At 39.5% G+C, this 23,861-nt stretch overlaps 1 protein-coding gene across 1 annotated transcript in view; it reads right to left on the reverse strand.

The window, feature by feature from the left end:
• The window catches only part of TRPM6 (transient receptor potential cation channel subfamily M member 6), a 164,667-nt gene that overhangs the window by 32,560 nt on the left and 108,246 nt on the right, over window positions 1-23,861 (reverse strand). The window contains 6 exon segments of the mRNA XM_055578315.1: window positions 7,378-7,510; window positions 10,335-10,528; window positions 14,204-14,318; window positions 14,521-14,695; window positions 19,514-19,765; window positions 21,096-21,224. Of these exon segments, the coding sequence (XP_055434290.1) occupies window positions 7,378-7,510; window positions 10,335-10,528; window positions 14,204-14,318; window positions 14,521-14,695; window positions 19,514-19,765; window positions 21,096-21,224 (998 nt within the window).

Raw genomic sequence — 23,861 nt, forward strand, 5'->3', positions numbered from 1 at the left:
AATTAAAAATTGTATTTCTAGCCCTTATTTCTCTTCAGTATTTCAGAACCACATTTCCAGCTTCTACTAGTTAGCCTTCCAATCATCTCATCAATCAGCCTATTTGTACTCATTAACATATTCATTAACTTACATGACAAACATTTTAATATTTCCTATTGTCAAGCACTGTGCTATTTTGGTAGACAAGTAAAATCCTGAGGATGAAACCAGAATGATAGGAATAAAATCAATAATAAAAAACATAATTAGAAAAAGTTTATAGATCTTTTAAAATAAAATTTCATGTCTACAGTATAAACAAACATCCCAGGTTTCAAACAAAGCCCATTTTAAGAAACCTACAATCAGAGAAAGCCTGAGCCAATTCTTAAGTGATTTTGAATACTTGAACCCCAAATTATGATATTGAACCAGTGGTTCAAGTCAAAGCAGCATTTCTTCACCATCAGTTATGCAAGTACAAAAGTGCATTCCAAGTAGAGTCAAATTAAATTTAACACTTGATTTCATTTAGAGAATTAGAAAAAACAAAGAAAATATATCTATATCTATCTCTGTTATATGGGTATAGGTTTTGTTTTGTGTACCCCCAAAATAAGATAAGTTGAAATCCTAACCCCCAGTATTCCTAGAATGTGACTTTATTTGAAAGGAGGGCCTTTACAGAGGTAATCAAGTTAAAATAAGGTCATTAAAGTATACCATAAACCTGTATAACTCATATTCTTATAAAAAGGGGAAATTTGGACATAGAGGGAAGAAAATGTGAGACAACTGCCTTCTGCCTGGAGTGATGCATCTACAAACCAAGGAACACCAGGGGCTGTCAGCAAGCAACAGAAGCTAGAAGGAGTGAGGAAAGACTCTCCCCTAGAGTCATTAGAGAAAGCATGGACCTCCAAACGTCATAATTTTGGACTTCTAGCCTCCAGGACTGTGAGATAATAAATTTCTATTGTTGTAAGACACCCAAATTTTTGGTACTTTGTTAGGTGTGCATGCATGTGTGATAAGTCACTTCAGTTGTGTCTCACTTTTTACGACCCTATGGACTGTAGCCCGCCAGGCTCCTCTATCCATGAGTTTCTCCAGTCAAGAATACTGACGTGGGTTGTCATGCCCTCCTCCAGGGGATCTTCCCAACCCAAGGGTGGAACCCAGGTCTCTTATGTCTCCTGCATTGGCAGGCAGGTTCTTTACCATTAGTACCACCTGGGAAGCCCTTTGTTGTGGCAGTCCAGGAAATTAATACAGTTATGACATTTTTCTTTCTTTCCTTTTTTCCTCTGTTTCATTCTTTACTTTGCAGAAAGGAGTATACTTTCCAATTTCTCAATACTAAAAATCTTTGATAAACAGAAATAAAGTGAAAAGTAGCAAGGGAGGGAATATAGTCAACAGTTTCATGACTCACATCACCATATGCAGAAATAAAAAATTGTTCCCAGTCTTATTTGGGGGCTGGGAGAAGCAGTGATTGATTGTATCATGAAGAGCTTGGCACTCAGTTCTAGGAAGCACTTTCCAAAATAGTGTCAGATGTCTCCTCTCTAGAATATATCACAGGTCACATGGATTGAGAAATCCTCCCCTTCTTTCTGGAATCTTTGCAGATAGAAATGAAAGAATAAAGGGGGTCATATTTTCCATTTTTATTATCATCTAGGGGGGTGGAGCCCTCTCTTGCTTCAACTTCTATAACTCAATAGAGCCTTAGTAAAGGCTTCCTGACCATCTGGAACCTGTAAAACTAGAATTGGCAAGGATGATGAAGAAAAGAGCACAAAATATATGTATATTCACTTCCAAATATGCTTCATTAGAGCCTCTCTATCTAGCACACTGTTTCATCTAATTCAAAAACAGTACAGTCCAAACAACAGTAATGGAGACTCATTAAGTTCCATTAGCAGCAGCCCCATCAAAAGGATACAATAGACACCAACAAGTATTCAGAGCCACAGGTAATCTGCTACAATAGAGACTGTCAGGCAAATAACCTGGTCACCCTCAAATCAGGTCCTCTTGCTTTCATAGGCACTTGTTTTCTAAAGCTCAATGTCCTATGAAACATATTTTAATTATATTTCTCAACCACGATCTACATTAATCAAGTCTTTTAGTCATTCTGACATGGAAAAGAAATTCTCGTACTTTTTGTTTCTTCTGTGCAAGGTTTGAGAGTGAGGGGGAAACCAGTATGGTTATTGTTTCATTGTGGGTCTCTGGACTAGATATTGTAAAATGAAATTATAGAAAGTATTATTATAATCATCATGATAATCACAGTGTTCCTGAGTGCTCATTATGTGCCAGGTGTTATACATTATTTTATTTAATCCACATGACCACCCTATAAAGTAGGCATTCTACTATCCCTTCATGAATATAGGTCACATTACCCATCACATGGTCGGTGAAAGAGTGAGGCTTCAAAGCCAAAGCGTGCAACTCCATATTTAATTGCATTAACCACTGCCCTCCAGCATGTCTCAGCAACTCAGCAGGGATCCAAGCAAAGTCCTATTGAGGTCCTATAGTCCCACGAAGGATGACTGAATTGCACCCACATTTTCCATGCCGAGAGTTGTTCACAAATGTTTCTCAGTAAGATATCATGATAAAACAATGATGGGACCTGCTCAAGCTATAACTCTGCTGAGTCACATTGCTCAATGTGATAGTTTAAAAAAAAATTTTTTTTAAGATATAGCACTTTCCAAATATAATGTAACCAAACATGCTTACTATGGAAAAATCCCTAGTTAACAACTTATTCCATAGAAGAGCGAGAGAAAACACTGGCTTACATCGGTAGGGACAAAAAGTAGCCAGCATTCCAAATAGAGAAAGTAAAATATAAAACAGACTTAATATGTTCTCTTTCCACTTTTACAATTCACCTAACTCTGTAAGGATACAGATAATCTCTTTTCAGAGGTAGGCAAACATACAAATGTCTTCCTAATGTCTTCTCCCTCCCTCTTCAAACTACTGCTCAGTTACTGCCAGAAAATATTCTTCCCTCCCTGGTAGCTCAGACAGTAAAGAATCTGCCTGCAAGGCAGGAGACCTGGGATTGATCCCTGGGTCGGGAAGATCCCCTGGAGAAGGGAATGACTACCCACCCCAGTATTCTTGCCTGGAGAATCCTATGAACAGAGGAGCCTAGTGGACTACAGTCCATGGGGTCACAAAGAGTTGGACACAACTGAGCAACTAACACTTTCAGAACCACCTCAATAAGGACCATCGTGTAAAAAGAGGGCTCGTGAAATAGCTCTATCAAAAAGGAAATTTGATCAACTGTGTTTTGAAATTAAATTAGGGCTTCATAATCAAATTCTAGAGCCTTTGAAAGCATCTAGAATATTTTTTAGAAGCTGCTTACCCATCTACCATCTAATCCTTCTCTACTCAAACACCAAGAAAAAAACTGAAGAAAATGTAATAGCATATGGTGATTACTGGTCTTCAGTTTACTATTATTACTATGATCAAGTTTCACTCTGTATTCACTTGACTCATGATATTACCTTCTCCTAGTTTTCATTATTCTCTTCTGATCAATTCTTTTCAGTCTTCTCCATGAGTTCCTCTTCCTCAGCCCATGACACAGGTGTTGACACCTCTCAGCGTGAGACCCACTGAGTCTCCTCACTCCACTTGCTTCCTGAGCATAATCGCTTCCTCTCTAATAGTTTTATTTTCCTACAATAGGCAGGTGACTATCAAATTTCCTATTCAAATTTTGCCCTTCGGGCTTCAGAGCCATACACGTAAAGCCTTCCAGACATCTCTGGCTAAATATGCCACTAGAATCTCAGGCTCAACAAACTTAAACCTCATTGCTTCTACCCGATGCCTCAGTCTCTGCCATGCATCTTACATTCCTTATCCCTTCAGTGACACCTTTCACCTCATTACCCTGCCTTAGATATTATTCATCCTGGACTCCATCTACTCCCTTATCACCACATCCAATCCTTAACTCTTCTCATGAATTGTCTTCTCTAAAAATGTCTTTATTTATCCTCTCTGCTATGCCCTAAATGTTTGTGTCCCCACCCAAAATTCACATGTTGAAACTTTAATCTTCAAAAGTGATGGTGTTGGTACATGTGGCTTTGGGGAGATGATTAGGTCATGAGGATGAAGCCCTCATGAGTGGGATTAATGCTCTATTTTATAAAAGAGACTCCACAGAGCTCCTTAACGCCTTCTACCACGTAGGGATACACTCAGAAATTTGTAACCCAAACAGGGCCTTCACCTGACCATCCTCAGACCCTGATCTCAGACTCCCAGCCTCCAGAACTATGAGCAATAACATTCTGCAGCTTCTAAGCCATCCAGTCTGGGAAATTTTGTAACAGCAAACCAAATAGTTTAGTCAATCCTAAAAGAAATCAACCCTGAAAATTCACTGAAGGACTGGTGCTGAGCTGAAGCTCCAATACTTTGGCCACCTGATGCAAAGAGCTGACACATTAGAAAAGAACCTGATGCTGGGAAAGACTGAAGGCAGGAGGAGAAGGGGATGACAGAAGACAAGATGGTTGGATGGCATCACTGACTCAGTGGACCTACGTTTGAGCAAACTCCAGGACATGGTGAAGGACAGGGAAGCCTGGTGTGCAGCAGCAGTCCATGAGGGCACATGAGGATTCAAGTCCACGAGGATTTGAAATAACTCAACTGGAATTCCATCACCTCCACTAGCTTTGTTAGTAGTGATGCTTCCTAAGGCCGACTTGACTTCATGTTCCAGAATGTCTGGCTCTAGGTGAGTGATCACACCATCATGATTATCTGCATCATGGAAATCTTTTTTGGATAGTTCTTCTGTATATTCTTGCCACTGCTTCTTAATATATTCTGCTTCTGTTAGGTCCATACCATTTCTGTCCTTTATTGTGTCCATCTTTGCATGAAATTTTCCTTTGGTATTTCTAATTTTCTTGAAATTTTCCTTTGGTATCTCTAATTTTCTTGAAGAGATCTCTAGTCTTTCCCATTCTATTGTTTTCCTCTATTTCTTTGCATTGATCGCTGAGGAAGGCTTTCTTATCTCTCCTTGCTATTCTTTGGAACTCTTCAGTCAGATGGCTATCTCTTTCCTTTTCTCCTTGCCTTTCATTTCTCTTCTATTCAAAACTATTTATAAGCCCTTCTCAGACAACCGTTTTACCCTTTTGCATATCTTTTTCTTGGGGATGGTTTGGTCTTGATCCCTGCCTCCTGTACCATGTCATGAACCTCCATCCATAGTTCATCAAGCACTCTATTAGATCTAGTCCCTTATCTATTTCTCACTTCCACTGTATAATCATAAGGGATTTGATTTAGGTCACACCTGAATGGTCTAGTGGTTTTCCCCACTTTCTTCAATTTAAGTCTGAATTTGGCAATAAGGAGTTCATAATCTGAGTCACAGTCAGCTCCCAGTCTTGTTTTTGCTGACTATATAGAGCTTCTCCATCTTCAGCTGCAAAGAATATAATAAATCTGATTTCGGTATTGACCATCTGGTGATGTCCATGTGTAGAGCCTTCTCTTGTGTTGTTGGAAGAGGGTGTTTGCTATGACCAGTTCATTCTCTTGGCAAAACTCTGTTAGCCTTTGCCCTGCTTCATTCTGTACTCCAAGGTCAAATTTACCTGTTACTGAAGGTATCTCTTGACTTCTTACTTTTGCATTCCAGTACCCTATAATGATACTTCGGCCACCTCATTCGAAGAGTTGACTCATTGGAAAAGACTCTGATGCTGGGAGGGATTGGGGGCAGGAGGAAAAGGGGACCACAGAGGATGAGATGGCTGGATGGCATCACTGACTTGATGGACGTGAGTTTGAGTGAACCCCGGGAGTTGGTGATGGACAGGGAGGCCTGGCGTGCTGCGATTCATGGGGTTGCAAAGAGTCGGATACGACTGAGCAACTGAACTGAACTGAACTGACCCTATAATGAAAAGGATATCTTTTGGGGGTGTTAGTTCTAGAAGGTCTTATAGGTCTTCATAGAACCATTCAACTTCAGCTTCTTCAGCATTACTTGTTGGAGCATAGACTTGGATTATTGTGATATTGAATGGTTTACCTTGGAAACGAATATTTTCATTACAAGAAGAAAATCTGTAACTGTGTATGGTGATAGATGTTAACCAGATTCACTGTCATGATCATTTCACAGTACACAAATGTCAAACTATCATGCTATATGCTTGAAACTAATATATTGTTAGGTTAATTACAGCTAAGTTTGAAAAATGCAAATAATTACATGCACTCTTTCATTATTTTAACACCTACAATTAGTAATACATGCACAGCAGCTTTGATCTTACTAGACTCTGAGTTTGTTCACTTTCTCCAACACATCTCCTCTTTCCTCAAAACTCTGAATGGCCTTCTTACACTAATTCCCCCCACAATCACACTCATCCACAGATACCCTCCCTGATGATTGCCCTGGTTCCTGCAGCCTGGCTGCCTCCTTCTCCTGGTCCTCTCCACATCCTCTCCTGGTCCCCACCATTAACTCCCCTTCCCAAGTACTTCACTCAGCAAATCACTTCTTCCCTCTGGCTCCTGCAGCTCCTTCCATTTCCAGGAACAAACACATTAATTTTGTTATTGCCACATAAAACAAAAGAACCCCACCATGTACCCATACCCTGCTTCAGAGGTAAACTTCTTACAAAATCTGCCTCTGATCTCTGTCTCTTCTATTCACCCTCAACTGCCCTCAACTCAATGCACAGGTGCTAGTCAGGCTCCCTGAGAGCTCCATGACTCCCAGTGCAACCGGTACCCTGCACCTGCCCTCTTCAGGACCAACCTACTGCTCCTGGACACATCCGCATCCAGTTTGGGGGCACCATCCCACCTTCCTCAGGTCTCTCCTTCTCAGCTGCCTCAAAGTGGTCCTCCTGCACCAGGCTCCCCAGACAGTCCAACCTACCCAACCCAACCCAACTCCAGCAGACCCTTCACTGCAATCATTCCCTATTCCCTTATACTACTTGTTTTTCTTCATTGCTCTTTTATGGTCTGGCATTAATTACATATTTCTTTTTTGTCCTCCATTCCCATCACCCCTCCACATGCACGCACTAGAATGTAAGTCCTACAAAGGAAGGGCCCCTGGTCTCATCCACCATTTAGCTCCTCTAACTTATAAGACTGTCTAGAACCCAGCATACGCTCAATAAATGTGCAATGATTACAAGAATATTACACACTACTTGAGAAAATTTTAGAGAATCAAAACCTCGGGTTTTAAAAGTAGACCTTCTACTTTTTTCAGCCATTCTAGTAAGAATCAGCTTCAAGTAGCAGCTTAGGGGGTGAAAATACATATAGAACTTTTACCTGTCTGATGTCACTCGGATTTGTTCCTCACAACTACAATTCAGATCTTCCATCTTCTCGTGGAAGTACTTTTCCACACACTGTTCTTCAAAATCGTGAAGTTTTTTCAGATCCTCCTTACTTAGGTAGAGTTCTGTGGAAGTAAGTATAGTATATAAAAAGAATCATCATTCCCCCTCCATAGGAAGCTGAGACCACGTCTGAGTGACTTTTCTTCCACTGGTGTTGAAAATGAATACAACTATAGTTTGTGTGAGAATAGTTTACGGCCTTGTCACACTGTGTTACTAACACTAATTGGGACGCACTATCCACCAACAACTGGAAGCACCAGGCTGAGTCTCCTAGTTGGTTTATAAACTGAAGCGGGGGTTTGGAGGTGACTCATGTGGATCAGATACTTTGTCTTCAAAATTTTCCTAAGTTAGAATACTTTTACACATAAAAATCTATCATATTTATATGCTTATGGCAGTTCCTCCACCAACTATTTAAACTGTCAAAATGACAACACGTAACCCACAGGTTAAAATCAAGGTTAGAAGTCTACGTCTATTTCAGAGAATCTAGTAAGTGTAAGAAAGTTGTACCTTGTTGCACTGGGTTTATATAGGCACTGAGTTGGTATACACTAAGTTCTTCTATTAAAAAAAGATATTATTGCCAGTACTATTAATGGCCAATCAAGGCTACACATCTTCATTGACAATAACTAATTCATTAAAAGACACATCATTTCATGATGTTATGAAACTAATGCAATCTATATCAAATTTCAGTGATCACATGTGATATACCACCTTGACTCTTACCTAACAGAAAAAAACATTATCTTTTAAGCAAGTTCCTAATACTTGTTAAATATAAAAATACTGTTGCAAAAAGGGTAAAATTGGAATGTTTTCTTCCCTCAACCATTTCACATAAATTAGGGGGAAAAAAACAAGAAAGAACCATTAAAGTTCTCCAGAATTAATTAGAAATTCAAAGGTTCTAGAAGTTATTTAAAATGCAAATTAACAAAAATATTAATTTTAGAGGATAATTAAAAGAAAATATTCAACCACAAAAGGTGTTCACAATGTTTTCTGAGTTTTACAGTATGGAAGAATTTTTCAGGTACAAAAAAAAAAAATCCAGTATCTCCCCATCCCCACTCAGCTCTAAATTTTTGTTTGTATTAAAGAATCTTGTATGAGTAAGGGACTTTAGAATTGTGTGATCTGAACCTTCGGTGGATTCCCGAGAGCAAATAATCCCCAGAGCAATTCCAGGATAGCGATAGGTACAGCTAGAAGTATGTGACATTTTCTTGCAACTGTCCACCAGGTGGCACTGCTACCCCGTGTGCAAACATTCTGAACCTGATACAGAGGCTCAAAGGCAATCTCACAAGAATACAGAATTTCCTCTAAAACTCAGGGTGAGTGCACCTCTACCCATCAGAATATTTCCTCAAGTTTTATACCAGAATCACCCTATAAGTTCATATCAAGATAAGCTCAGGAAAGGGTTTTTTGGTATGGTGCTATAAAATCTGGCCAAATCCTAGTTAATTCCAGGATCTCTCAAGTGGTTCACGCTCTCCTGTTAAATTATTCTGGGATGGCACTCTATTAGAAGATGAAAAATTATAATATAATTATAAGCCTTTAAGTTAACTTCAGCTGTGCTTTGACTTCCTTATAAAGGCTGAATCTCTTGAGGGAAAGAAATGGAAAGGAAAAATAAATCAGTACAGTGGTTCAAGAAGAGAAAAATACTTCACAGAGTCAATTACCAGCAGGAGCAAAAGCATGTCACCCTGTCAACCTTGTGATAACACCTGTTAAGGGCTCACCAAAATGTACAGATAGTCCACAATTCCATATCTGAAACTCTTGGAACCAGTCTGTTTCAGAATTCAGAAGTTTACTTTTCTAGTTTTGGAAATGTAATATAATGCATATGCCATAAATGAAGTAAAATCCCTAACTGGGGCTAGAGCAACATTCTGAAATTAAACACATTATTTCTGCAGCAAAATCAATGAGTATTCCTACTACAAGGGATAAAGAGGATAAGTGGCTTACATTAGTCCCATTAGCCTCTTCTATCCAGATGAGTCTTTCTCTAACTTAAGAAGAAAAAGACTTTCCATTTTCAGATATATTTTGGATTTAGGAATTGAGATAAAGGATTGTGGACTTATGCCATTTCCTTACTATATTTAGGAATTATCTAGAAACGGGCCTAGTACCAACGGACCTAGAGGAACTACAAAAGATCTGTAAACCAAAAGAATGAATTTCTCTTAAGACGATTAGTATGACAGTCATATCATGCTGTCAAGATATGGATAAGCAAAATGAACTAGGAAAAAAATCTCAAAATGTGTCGAGTTAAGCTTTGCCAAAAAGAGAGAGAAACCACATTTCTGCATCTTGAGTTGAAGTTCCTGAAAATATGAGACATCTATAGAGAATGACCTCCACATTCTGTAAATCAGAGAACCAGAGAGCCTTGACTCTAGTGGATAAGTTAGACAAAGTCTGGTTTATAATTTCCCTTAATCCACAAGACCTGTAACCTTTCAATTTGGATTCCATCTTCACCAACAAAGAATAAGTATGGGTCACTGGGACCACTACTCTCTAGGGGCTACTCTGATGACCTCCCAGTTAAGCAGAGAAAATACAGGTTTTCCAGGTGACAAAAAACCTTTACAAATCCAAGCAGAGATTCTGTTCCTACCCATTTCTTTCTTTCAAACTATTAATTACTCTTAGCAAAAGATACTATAACCACATGAGATCAATGTATTTACTTAGACCCAGGTTCCCAACTGATAGTCTTTTAATTTAACTCCCAGAGCCTTCCAACCTGAGCCCTGAATTTAATCGAAAATGTTCAGGTGTCTTCACCTTGGATCTCTGCTCTTTACTTTCTTTCTCCTGTGCCACCAATTAAAAACTTACTTAATCCAACATCACCCTCTTCTTGGTCATTTGGAGCTTGGTGCTGGCAAAGACGGCGAAGCAGGAGACCAATGTGACTCAGCAGGATAAAAGGTGGGGGCAGCCAAGGCTTTTCATGGTAGGTCATGATGTAACGATAGCGATTATATTTCCACAGGTTATTTGAAATGGATTTCAGATCTATGTAAACGTTACTGTAAGTAGCAGTAAAAGAGGGACAGTGTTTTAATATAGAATCCTGAAACAGGACAGTTAGATTACTGCTTTATTTTCCAGCTTATTATTGGTTCACCTGATGTGACCAGTAGTTAGCCAATAAAAATAATATCATCACATTTATGATTCTTCTTCCCCAAACAACACACATTAATCACCCTCTACAATAAAATATGCTAATCAGAATACGCAAAAGGTAGAAATTACAATCAGAGAGAAGAAAATGCTAACATTTTAAATACAATGAACAGAAACTGTCCTCTGGAAGTAACATTATTCTTGATTCACTATCTTTTTTCACATAAGATCTTTTCAGTCCATAAGTCATCCTTAATGATAAACGGTTTTAATGTTCTGCTATATTATCAATCTTATGAAGAGATTCTCCTAATTATCAAATGTGAGAAGTGCTAGAATAACCCTAGCTAAAACATTCAAATGGAAAAAAAAAAGACAAGGCAGGCAATAAAAATCAATTTATCCTAAAAAAAACCAATAAGCAGAACTTTGATTTAGAAGTTAGATCAATTATTTACATTAACTTTATAATAAAAGTAACTTCATATTGGTTGGCTACTTTGGATTTTTTTCCCTTTATTATATCAATTACAATATACAAATAGTGCAGAAAAATATGTTGATGCTATAGAGCTTGTGATGAAGCTGTCATGAGTGGTATCCATTCTCAAGCAATATGTCACCCTTAACTATATAACTTTAAGTCTATAATATGATATGGGTGGGGAGGGCACAAGGAAATATCTGTCTTAATATTTTGCTTAGGCTAATATAGAATTTATTTCTTTAAGAAATATGGCAGAGAAGCACTTAAGAAGGGCAGACAAATTTGACAAATAGAAATGCAAGTAACCCTAAACTGCAGGAATGGTAAAGAGAAGAAACTCAAACTATCCCGGAGAAAAACAGCTTAGGATTGAAGAATGGGGAGGGACTTCCCTGCATCCTGTAGTTACGACTCCATGCTGCCACTGCACAGGGTGCTGGTCCGGGAACTAAGATCCCACATGACACTTGGTGAGATTTTAAAAAGGAGAGGAAAAAGGTAAGGGGAAGTTTCAGATTACATAAGATAGATGAAGGAAGCACTGACAACCGGATTCAACGGCAATTCTTCAAGTGCAGTCACTGAGCCGGCAGCACTAGTATCACTGGAGAACCTGTCAGAAATACAAATTCTTGGGCCCTACCTCAGAATGGGGCTTCCCTGCTGGCTCAGACAGTAAAGAATCTGCCTGCAAAGCAGGAGACCTGGGTTCGATCCCTGGGTTGGGAAGATCCCCTGGAGCGGGGAGCAGCTTCCTACTTCAGTACCCTTGCCTGGAGAACAAAGGAGCCTGGCAGGCTACAGTCCGTGGGCTTGCAAAAAGCTGGACATGATTGAGTGACTTTCACTTACTCACTCACTCCAGAATGACCAAATTAGCTATCCCTGTCTCAGCGAGTTCTCCAAGTAATTCTCTTGCACAATCAAGTTTGAGGATCGCCTAAGTTCCACGCTACTCCCAGTCCAAGTGTGACTACAGCATGTCTACCAGCAGGTGGCGATCTTCACAGTGTTTGTCAGGCTCTTCGTAACTATTACAGACTCTGGAAAGGGGCTTTTGGATAAGTAGTCAGATCTGGGGTTGCTCAACTTGGATGAAAATCCTAAAGGAAATCAACCCTTAATGTTCACTGGAAGGACTGATACTGAAGTTGAAGCTCCATTACTTCGGCCACCTGATGCAGAGAGCCGACTCACTGGAAAAGAGCCTGATAACCGGGAAAGATCAAGATGGAAGACAGGAGGAGGAGGGGGCAACAGTAAGTGAGATGGTTGGATGGCATCACAGACTCAATGGACATGAGTTTGAGCAAACTCCAGGAGATAGTGAAGGACAGGGAAGGACATGGACTGGCATGCTGCAGTCCATGCTGTTGCAAAGAGTGGGACACAACTTAGCAACTGAACAAGAAGAAGCTTGTATGGTTCCTGGTGTGTTCATCGCAGTGACAAGATTGGCCTGTGGGAGGATTTTTCAACCTCTCTTTTGACACCTGCTATTTTTGAGAAACAAAAATCTCATACCCACTGATCTTATTTGAAATGTCAGAATAAAAGCTATAATAATTAAACACCAGCAAATGTTGCAAGTTCATAAAATGGTGAGACTAAAGAGAGATGACAGTTATCATATAATCTTGTAATAATTAATAAGATTTTCCTGATATATGTGCAACAACAGTCGTTTTTTGCCTGTGTTTTTATTTATTTTATCTGCTTTCAGCCGTATCTCCTCTACTTTCTTTACTTAGCTTCTATGCATTGATTTCCCTTTCTCTCTTCAGTACGATAATAAATAAAATACCTCATACAGTGGCTGGCATAAAGGAGGCATTCAGAAAAAACTAGTTCCTTCCCATCATGTCACTTGATTTCTTTCATCCATTAAACTCTTTTCAATGCTTGGGATAAATTCATAGGCAAAAAAGGAAAAAGAAAACCCAAAAGCAAAAAACCAAACTTGTTCTTGTGAAGCCTGTATTCCAGAATGAGATAAATGGGGGCAAAATAATATATAAATAAATTATAAAATATATTTGGATATATAAGTGAGTAGGATAAAGAAAGAAGAGTAAGGGGGACCAGGCACGCCAAGGAGATGATGGAAGGAAAGGGCAACTACACTTTTAAATAACATCCTTAGGTTTGTTAAGTGTCATTAGGGCTACAGTGTTGAGAAAAGAATATAGGGGCCAAAGTCAGAAGCAGAGAAATGATTAGGAGGCTTTGCGGTGGTAGCAGTGAGGCAGTGACAGGTGGTTGGACGAGGATCTATTTGAAGGTGGAGTCAAAGGTATTTCTGACAATCTAAACCTAGAAATATGAGAGGCAATAAGAAGGCCAAGGTTTTTGGCCTGAATGACAAAAAAAAAAGATGAAGCTTTGACAGAAATGTGTGCTCTTCTTTAAAGATGTGGGAACAACTATAAGAAGAATAAGTGTATATTGGGAAAGAGGGGAAATCAAGAGTTTGGACATTTAAAAGCTCAGAAATCTATTATACGTCTGACTGGCAACGGAACAGGGCAGCTGGACCTATAGAACTGGAGTTCAGGAAACAGATGTAGGCTGAAGATACACATTGGACTTTGTCCAGATATAGAACATATATGCAGGAAACTGAAAGAGATCACCAAACTAAGCATAAGCAAAAGGCCTGGGCCCAGGGACAAATCCCAGTGTCAAAAGCTCGGAGAGAAGATGATGAACCAGGAAAAGAAGACTGAGAAGTGAAGTGATATTGAAGAAAACAGAGAATGAAATATAATGAGAGCTGATGAAGGGAAGTTATCAAGGACTCTCTAGTCAACTCTCAACTCATCAATTGCTAGTCTCCATGATTCCAAATTATTGCTTAATTACAGTGTATGATCTCTTTTAATTCTGTTTTTATTTCAGTCTATTGTTTTTTCTCTTCTCACACTTCGCTACCTTCCTACCAGTGGTCCCATGCCCATATTTTTAAAACCATAAAACCACAGTAATAAAGCATGATATGCATTAAAACAAAGGTTACATGTGACTCTTTCAAAATACTTCACCCATTTTGACTGATACAAAATAACCATATTTGATTAAAATAACCTACTTAAAGAAAGCAATCAACAGGTTCACCATGATGATATATTGCACGAAGAGGTAGACAGCTTGCAGGAATGGAGTAAGAAAAGAACCAGGAGGGCAGGACGGCTGGCTTGAACAAACTGCAAAGAAAGAATTTAAAAGAATGAGAGACAAGGTGAATCACAGTCCTATGACCATGGACAAATATTTAGCACACTGATTTAGCAGAATACCACAAACTCTTGACATTTTTAAGATTCAGATAGTTGTTTTCCAGAGTTCTTTACAACTCTGAGTGTCTACAAGGGTTTGATTTCCACAGTGTTGGAATACTCTACATACCATCTATCTCTGAAGCATAGACTTCTCCATATATCATCCAGTATGGCTCAAATACGATATCTCGGGCAAGGGTCCAGGATGGGGGCTCCTTTGGTGAAAGGATGGCTTTGCGTGCCACTCCAAAGCTCAGGAGGACAATGGCCATGATGATCACAATGTAGAACATGTTTGCTGTCTACAAAAAAGCATGGCACAGAAACAAACTCACAGACTTAGAAAATGAACTTATGGTTGCCAGCGGGAAGAGACAGTTAGGGAGTTTGGGATGGTCATGTACACACTGCTATATTTAAAATGGATAACCAACAAGGACCTGCTGCATAGCCCATGGAACTCTGCTCAATGTAATGTGGCAGCCTGGCTGGGAGTGGGGTTTAGGAGAGAATGGATACATGTATATGTATTGCTGAATCATTCTGCTCTCCACCTGAAACTATCACAACATTGTTAATTGGCTCAGTTCAGTTCAGTCAGTTCAGTCGCTCAGTCATTTCCGACTCTTTGCGACCCCATGAATTGCAGCACACCAGGCCTCCCTGTCCATCACCAACTCCTGAAGTTCACTCAAACTCACGTCCAATGAGTCCGTGATGCCATCCAGCCATCTCATCCTCTGTCATCCCCTTTTCCTCCTGCTCCCAATCCCTCCCAGCATCAGAGGCTTTTCCAATGAGTCAACTCTTCGCATGAGGTGGCCAAAGTACTGGAGTTTCAGCTTTAGCATCATTCCTTCCAAAGAACATCCAGGACCTATCTCCTTTAGAACGGACTGGTTGGAACTCCTTGAGTCCATGGGACTCTCAAGAGTCTTCTCCAACACCACAGTTCAAAAGCATCAATTCTTCAGCGCTCAGCTTTCTTCACAGTCCAATTCTCACATCCATACATGACTACTGGAAAAACCATAGACTTGACTAGACGGACCTTTGTTGGCAAAGTAATGTCTCTGCTTTTGAATATGCTATCTAGGTTGGTCATAACTTTCCTTCCAAGGAGTAAGCGTCTTTTAATTTCATGGCTGCAATCACCATCTGCAGTGATTTTGGAGCCCAGAAAAATAAAGTCTGGCACTGTTTCCACTGTTTCCCCATCTATTTTCCATGAAGTGATGGGGCTAGATGCCATGATCTTTGTTTTCTGAATGTTGAGCTTTAAGCCAACTTTTTCACTCTTCTCTTTCACTTTCATCAAGAGGCTTTTTAGTTCCTCTTCACTTTCTGCCATAAGGGTGGTGTCATCTGCATATCTGAGGTTATTGATATTTCTCCTGACAATCTTGATTCCAGCTTGTGCTTCCTCCAGTCCAGCATTTCTCATGATGTACTCTGCATATAAGTTAAATAAGCAGGGTGACAATATACAACCTTGACGTACTCCTTTTCCTATTTGGAACCAGTCTGTTGTTCCATGTCCAGTTCTAACTGTTGCTTCCTGACCTGTATACAGGTTTCTCAAGAGGCAGGTCAGGTGGTCTGGTATTCCCATCTCTTTCAGAATTTTCCACAGTTGATTGTGATCCACACAGTCAAAGGCTTTGGCATAGTCAATAAAGCAGAAATAGATGTTTTTCTGGAACTGTTTTGCTTTTTCCATGATCCAGCGGATGTTGGCAATTTGATCTCTGGTTCCTCCGGCTTTTCTAAAACCAGCTTGAACATCTGGAAGTTCATGGTTCACGTATTGCTGAAGCCTGGCTTGGAGAATTTTGAGCATAATTGGCTATACCCCAACAAAAGTGAAAATGTTAGTCACTCAGTCATGTCTGACTCTTTGTGACTTCAGGGACTGTAGCCCACCAGGCTCCTCTGTCCATGGAAATCTCCAGGCAAGAATATTGGAGTGGGTAGCAATGCCCTTTTCCAGGGGCTCTTTCCAACCCAGGGATTGAATCAAGGTCTCCCACATTGCAGACAGATTCTTTACCATCTGAGCCCCAGTATAAAATAAAAAGTTAAAAAAAAAAATATGGCACAGCCAGAATTTTAGCATAGATTAGAAATTCAAAACAAATAAAATACCTGGAGTCATCATAATTATCGGAGAAGGCAATGGCACCCCACTCCAGTACTCTTGCCTGGGAAATCCCATGGATGCAGGAGCCTAGTAGGCTGCAGTCCATGGGGTCGCTAAGAGTCAGACACGACTGAGCAACTTCACTTTCACTTTTCACTTTCATGCATTGGAGAAGGAAGTGGCAACCCACTCCATTGTTCTTGCCTGAAGAATCCCAGGGACAGGGGGGGCCTGCCAATAATAAGACTGTCTAGTCATTGACCAAAATACCTAGTCCATGAACAACTGGATTTCCTTTGTCTAAAACATCTTGTTTTCTCTGCAAAATATGTGTTTCAGGTAGCCTATAGAATAATTTAAATGTACTAACAGTAGAGAATCTATGCTTTTTTAAGAAGTGATGAAATATGAATAGCCTTTGATTGGCTAATATCTAACTTTTCATCAGAGATTATGAAAAGAAAAAAATTAGGGTAATTCAAATTAGTAAAATGGCTCCTTATTCCCAGGATTATCTTCAGCAGTATTTAGAGTCTGAGAAAATTGATTAGTCCAAGAATCTGCTAAATAATTCCAGGCTACTTAGGAAACTGAAGAATTTAAGGGGGAAAAAAAAAAGATGTAAAAGCAACTATAAAATGATGTTTGTTAAATCCAGTGGTTCATTAACTCTCAGTTAGTCTTTGCAGTAAAAGTAAGCCTGATTCAACCCTCCTACAATGTTGGTGGGAATGCAAATTGGTACAGCTACTATGGAGAATAGGATGGAGGTTTTTTAAAAAACTAAAAATAGAGCTTCATTATGACCCTGCAATCACACTCCTGAGCATGTATCTGGAGAAAAACATGATCTGAAAGGATACATGCAACCCAATGTTCATTGCAGCACAGTTTACAATAGCCAAGGCATGGAAGCAACCTTGGGGGTTCCCAGGTGGCTCAGTGGTAAAGAATCTGCCTGCCAAGCAGGAGACATGGGTTCAATCCCTGGGTTGGGAAGATCCCCTGGAGAAGGAAATGGCGACCCACTACAGTATTCATGCCTGCAGAATGCCATGGACAGAGGAGCCTGGTGGTCACAAACAGATGGACATGACTTAATGACTAAACAGCAATAGCAACAAGAAGCGACATAAATGTCCAGTGACAGAAGAATGGTAGAAGACGTGGTGCATCTGAACAGTGGAATATTACTCAGCCAGTAAAAAGAACGAAATAATGCCATTTACAGCAACATGGATGGACCTAGAAGTTGTCACACTGAGTGAAGTAGGTCAGACAGAGAAGGAGAAAGATCATCTGCCATCCCTTATATGTGGAATCTAAAAAGAAATGATACAAGTGAACTTATCACAAAACAGAAAGAGACTCACAGACTTATGGTTGAATGAACTTATGGTTACCAGGGGGAAGGATGGTGGGAAGAGATAGTTATAGAGTTTGGGATGGACATGTACACACCACTATATTTTAAATGGATAACCAACAAGGACCTATCGTATACCACAGGGAATTCTGCTCAACGTTATGTGGCAGCCTGAATAGGAGGTAGTTTGGGAGAAACGGATATATGTATATGCATGGCTGAATCCTTGCACTGTTCACCTGAAACTATGACAACATTGTTTGTCAATCAGCTATACCTCAGTACAAAATAAAAAGTTAAAAAAACAAAGTAAGCCTGCTTGTTTTAATGCACAATGGAGGACTGCTTGAGAACACATATAATATACACATGTACCAAACACATGTACTATAATTTTTAAAGGCTCTCTCAAATAATTCATTTCTATTACTAAATTTATTAATACATCAGATCAATCTACTTGTTCACTGTGGCAGAAACTTATACCATGAATTTCCTATTAGCTTCCCTTCCATGAGGCAGGAGCCACATGACCTATTCTGGCCAATGGGCTGTGGAATAATAGTGATTGACTCACTTTCTCCTCAGAGCAGTTAAAAGCTGCTCCATCCCTTTAAAAGCATGCTCCTCCATGGAATTTTTTCCATCCCTCTGATTCCCTGTCATAGGAAACCTCAGAAGCCACATAATGACATGGGTACGCCCCAAGAAGGAAGGATTTGTGATCCCTCAGTCACTGGATAAGGGCCAGGCTCCATGAGCACCCATCGGTCTTTGCATTAGGAAGAAATAAACTTGTACTGAGTCACTGGGATACATTGGTTACCTCAACATAGATTACCAAGTTAATACCAATGTCACCAAGACCAGAGAAAATATTGCTGGTCTAAAAAAAAAGTACAAAGTAACAAAAATCATCTTTGGTATCCTGGAGGTTCTCCCTTTACTGTCCTCTTCCTCCATCTCAACACAACTCTTCCTTCTCAAGAGCTTGCCCCTTTCCTGTGAGTATTCTAGAAGAAAAAGCAAAGAAGATCTTGAGGTGCTGTCCTTCTTAACTCCTGTGCCAAGTCAGTTGGACAGGGCTTATACAAGTGCACAGTGAGCTCAGACGGCAGACAGAGCCAGGTGGTCCAGATTTGAATCCTGGCTCCCCAGCCTACTCCTTTGGGAAATTTACGTAAACTCCATTTCCCTGAATGTAAAATGTGGATTATAGTACCCATCTCTTAAAATTGTTTTTAAGATTAAATGAGTTAATATATACAAAGTACTTAGAACAGAGTGTGGCCCACACTAATCACTATTTAAGAGTTGGCTAGGGGTGGAGAGACAAGACAAATCAGTATTTCAGCTTACTGTGCTCAGAGACAAATACGACTCAATCCCCCATCATCTGGCCCTAACCAAAAGGGTAAGGTGAGTATCACAGTCAACTATCTAATATGCTATCCAAGGACATTTGTTAAATACGAATTTAAGTTATACAATAAGTGGTGATGAAGTGTGTACTTCTTTACATAATTTTAAAAGTTAAAATACTATTGAATATGAACCATGAAATCAGGTAGAACTGTTAAAATAACACCAGGTTATACAGCAGACAGTACTCACCATTTTTGCAATCATGGTCACATAGGGACCTGCATGTTGATTCACAGCAAAGAAGTCCAGGAGCCGTGAGAACCAGAATATGATGTTGATGCAGTATATCAGTCTTCCCGCCGTGTAGAAAGGTGGGGCACCCCACCGAAAGCCAAATCCCACCAAAAACAGGCCAATAGCCACAGTTTCCATTAAGTTCCAGTACTCGCTAATCCACACCTTCACCTTTTGAGTAAACTTCCCAGGTTCTGAAACACAGACCTAAAATATGACAGAAAGAAAGAAACAAAGAATGTGTTATAACTCAAGAGTCTCATCGATATGATCTTCAATACTTCAACTGTTCATTTACAGAGGAATTGAATCCTGCCAAACCTTAGATCTTAAAGCAGCTTTGGAGATGTAAGTTATCCTTGGGGAATGAATTAAACATTCTATAAATACAGCTTAATGTGACTGTTAATGCTGGTCAACTGTTTAAAAACCCAACCAGAAATTTAAAAAAGGAAGGAAGAAAGAAAAGTTTTTTCTAGATTTGATCAATCCTAAACTAACACAGGGAAACACTGAGACAATTTTAAAACTCGACATTGCAATGGACTATAGCTGCAATGCCGTTTCCTGATGAATAGCCTAGTGCAAAGAAATGAAAGAATCCTATAATCTCATCCCACTATTGCTGTTAGTGAACAGTTAGCAAATTGAACGTGACATCAGAACTCACTATTACAAGAAATTACCCCTGCAACAGAATGTCAGACAAACTGAAATGTCAGAGAGTAAACCCATTTTTCCTGAGGCATTAAAAAGAATGGTAGAATTTTGATAACATTTTTCTGCTGAATTGTTTTCCACTGTCTATAAACCCCACAATAGTAACTAGAAGGCAACATAAATATAATTACTAAGACTATATCTACATAATATACAGTATCGGTCATAAGAGCTCTAGGACAAACTCAATATATGTAAATGCACAAAGGTAGAGCTACATATACAGTGATTCTAAAATAGTCTGTTATACTATGTGTGATTACATTATAACTGCATGGGAACATTCATTCCTTTTTTTTTTTAAGTGACTCACTATAAATTAAAAATAAAAAGTTTGCTTTGTTTTGTTTCTTGGACTACTTGCCCCAGAGGGATGTTTAGTAGGAACTTTCGAAGGCTATACATGAATTCTTTACCATTGTACAACTTTAGCCACTATGTGACATGAAATCAATAATATGTAAGTAATGTTACAGTATATGAAAATCAATCTTATTTTAAAAAAAAACACTCTGGGGATGGGAAATCTAACAGTTGGAGGGTCTAGTAACAACTAGACACTATCACTCTGTGACTGATAAACACACTAAGATGTCCTCAAAAATAACTGCTTTCAAAGAGCGGCAATCAAGAGAAATTATTTGGCAACAATAAAAGGTTGAGATCAGAAATTTCCCCCAATTACCCTTCTGTAGCATGCCAAGTCAGGATCACTGCCCGCCCCACCTCAACCTTTGACCTCTCCCTTTGCACCACCCCATCCCAGAACACCTCTAGCAGAGATGTACGGAAGACAAAGGGAGAAAGGGTAACTCACCTCCCTGACTTTCTCAATGGCATTGGTGAAGATGTAGATAATAACAAGCCACTCTTGCACGCTGGGCTGGGGCTGCATCTCCACCAACACGGTGTAAGTGAACAGCATAAGGAATGCCAAGTACACCATCTGTGAGGGGGACACACATTTCTTGGTCAGGAGTGAGAGTCATAGTGGAGGATACCAAGCAGACATGGACCCAACTCAACAGAAATCACATGGACTTCAACATGATAGCAGGGAAATATAACTGGGACCACCTGGCACTCAGTCGTGTCCGACTCTTTGCAACCCCATAGACTACATGATCCATGGAGTTCTCCAGGCCAGAACACTGGAGTGGGTAGCCTTTCCCTTCTCCAGGGGATCTTCCCAACCCAGGGATCGAACCTGGGTCTCCTGCATTACAGGTGGATTCTTTACCAGCTGAGCCACAAGGGAAGCCCAATATCAAGGAAGGCATAAGAATCCACAGTTCTCTGTTCTATGATTCTGTGGAAGGAAAGAAGAGCACTGTTCCCTAATGCATCAAAGTGGGCACTGTCTCATCTTGTTGGCTCCTGATCAGAATTTTCAGAACCCTGCACATTCTGGCACGGACACAGTCAGGCTAACAACAAGCCAAGAGGGAATCACACACCTTCTCCTCCATTTAAACAGAAAACATGTGTCCTAAAGATGTCAAAGAAGCAGTATTGGTAGGAGACTGTTTCAAATATAATAAGTTGTGATGTTTATTACTGCTGAGAATTTTATTTTATGCTGATTAAAATATCCTGGTTGATAGAAAAGTATTATCTGATTGTGAATCTTTATAATTAAAGGCTGTTGACGTTTTTATCTATAGCACTTAAGCATTCAGCCTAACACATGATAGACAATCAAGAAATGTATGTTTAAGCAGTATGTATATTAAACCTAGATTTCCAGTCTCTTCCAAGAATTAAGGCACAGTAAACACATACACTGGAGAAGGCGATGGCACCCCACTCCAGTACTCTTGCCTGGAAAATCCCATGGACGGAGGAGCCTGGTAGGCTGCAGTCCATGGGGATGCTAAGAGTCGGACACGACTGAGCGACTTCACTTTCACTTTTCACTTTCATGCATTGGAGAAGGAAATGGCAACCCACTCCAGTGTTCTTGCCTGGAGAATCCCAGGGACGGGGAAGCCTGGTGGGCTGCCGTCTATGGGGTCGCACAGAGTCAGACACGACTGAAGCGACTTAGCAGCAGCAGCAAACACATACACATAGATGTATGGTGATTAACAGCTTTGTGATCTTATCTAACATTCTTATGTCTTACAATTTCCAAAAGTAGAATAACTACACACATTTAAAAATGTGACACATATTACTAAGTTGCCAGCCAGAAAGGCTTAACCAATTTCTCAATCACCAACAAGGCATGAGACAATGCAGCCCTTCAAATATCTTTAGAGACCATACACAGTACTAGCTGATAAACACATATTATAAATCCCAGATCAAAGGGGGAAAAGTGCCTGTGTGTGTGTTCATTCTCATGAGAATCATATTGTTTTAAACTGAATCCTTATTTATCAAATCTTTTTGAGCTCTGCCTAAGTTTAATAAGTCTCCTAAGCTTAGTTCTGCATAGAGAATGGCTGAAATCACTTTTGACTATACCAAATTGGCATATACAATATGTGGTATTTCAGGCAGGCATAATGGCTATTAGCATTGCCTACGAGTTCAGAAACTTAATAGAGAAGCATATAAAAAATTAAGTAAATTCTATACTTCTCTAGATCTGTATTTCATAGTTTTAATATGTTTGATGATCCCGTAGGACACAATTTTAAATAAACTTATACTGTCAAGCAGACGTTTTTTACATCGTTATCACTGGTTTCATGGTGGCCAGACACCAAAACGCTGTAGATATTGGTAGTATTACTTCTGACTCTTTCTTTTCTTTCCAATTTTAAAAAGATATCCAAAAATGTTTACATTTTTGCTTTTCATCTTACCATTTACAACAAGACATTGCTTTAATAAAGCACACGTACCATAACCTAGCAATGTAACGGTCATGACTAAAATGCCTGTGCTCACAGCTAATGCTGTCACATGTGGGTAGATATGGTTGGCTAGTTTGTTTATTTTCATCCTCATTATTGTTGTTGTTGTTCCATTTGCTTAGGTTGCTCCTGTCTCTAAGAGTTCATAAGCTGGAATTTTCTAAGGAAAAAACACTTGAATACTCTACCCAGTGATGTGACAATGGGTTGGCTTCCCTGTTGCTCAGCTGGTAAATTATCCACCTGCAATGCAGGAGACCTGGGTTCGATCCCTGGGTTGGTTAAATTCTCTTAACGCTACTATCAGAGTCTCTAGGATTTTGTTGCATATTCACAAAATGGTAAAACCTGAATCATCTGAAATGAAAATTTCTTTTTGAAACATAAAAGTTATTTGAACCTATGTACTTATTCAATATGTATATGAAAACAAGTGTGTGGGTGGGCAAGGAATATTTTGAAATATAACACATTTACATAAATATCCTCTTATAATGACTTCAAATGTTTTAGAAATATACAACCTTGACTATAAGCAATTTAACTATAGATAAGCATTAGAATCCCAAAGAAAGTCAATGCCAAAGAATGCTCAAACTACTGCACATTGCACTCATCTCACACACTAGTAAAGTAATGCTCAAAATTCTCCAAGCCAGGCTTCAGCAATACGTGAACTGTATACTTCCAGATGTTCAAGCTGGTTTTAGAAAGGCAGA

Source organism: Bubalus kerabau, chromosome 4 (genome assembly GCF_029407905.1).
Source record: "Bubalus kerabau isolate K-KA32 ecotype Philippines breed swamp buffalo chromosome 4, PCC_UOA_SB_1v2, whole genome shotgun sequence".
Taxonomy (NCBI): domain Eukaryota; kingdom Metazoa; phylum Chordata; class Mammalia; order Artiodactyla; family Bovidae; genus Bubalus; species Bubalus kerabau.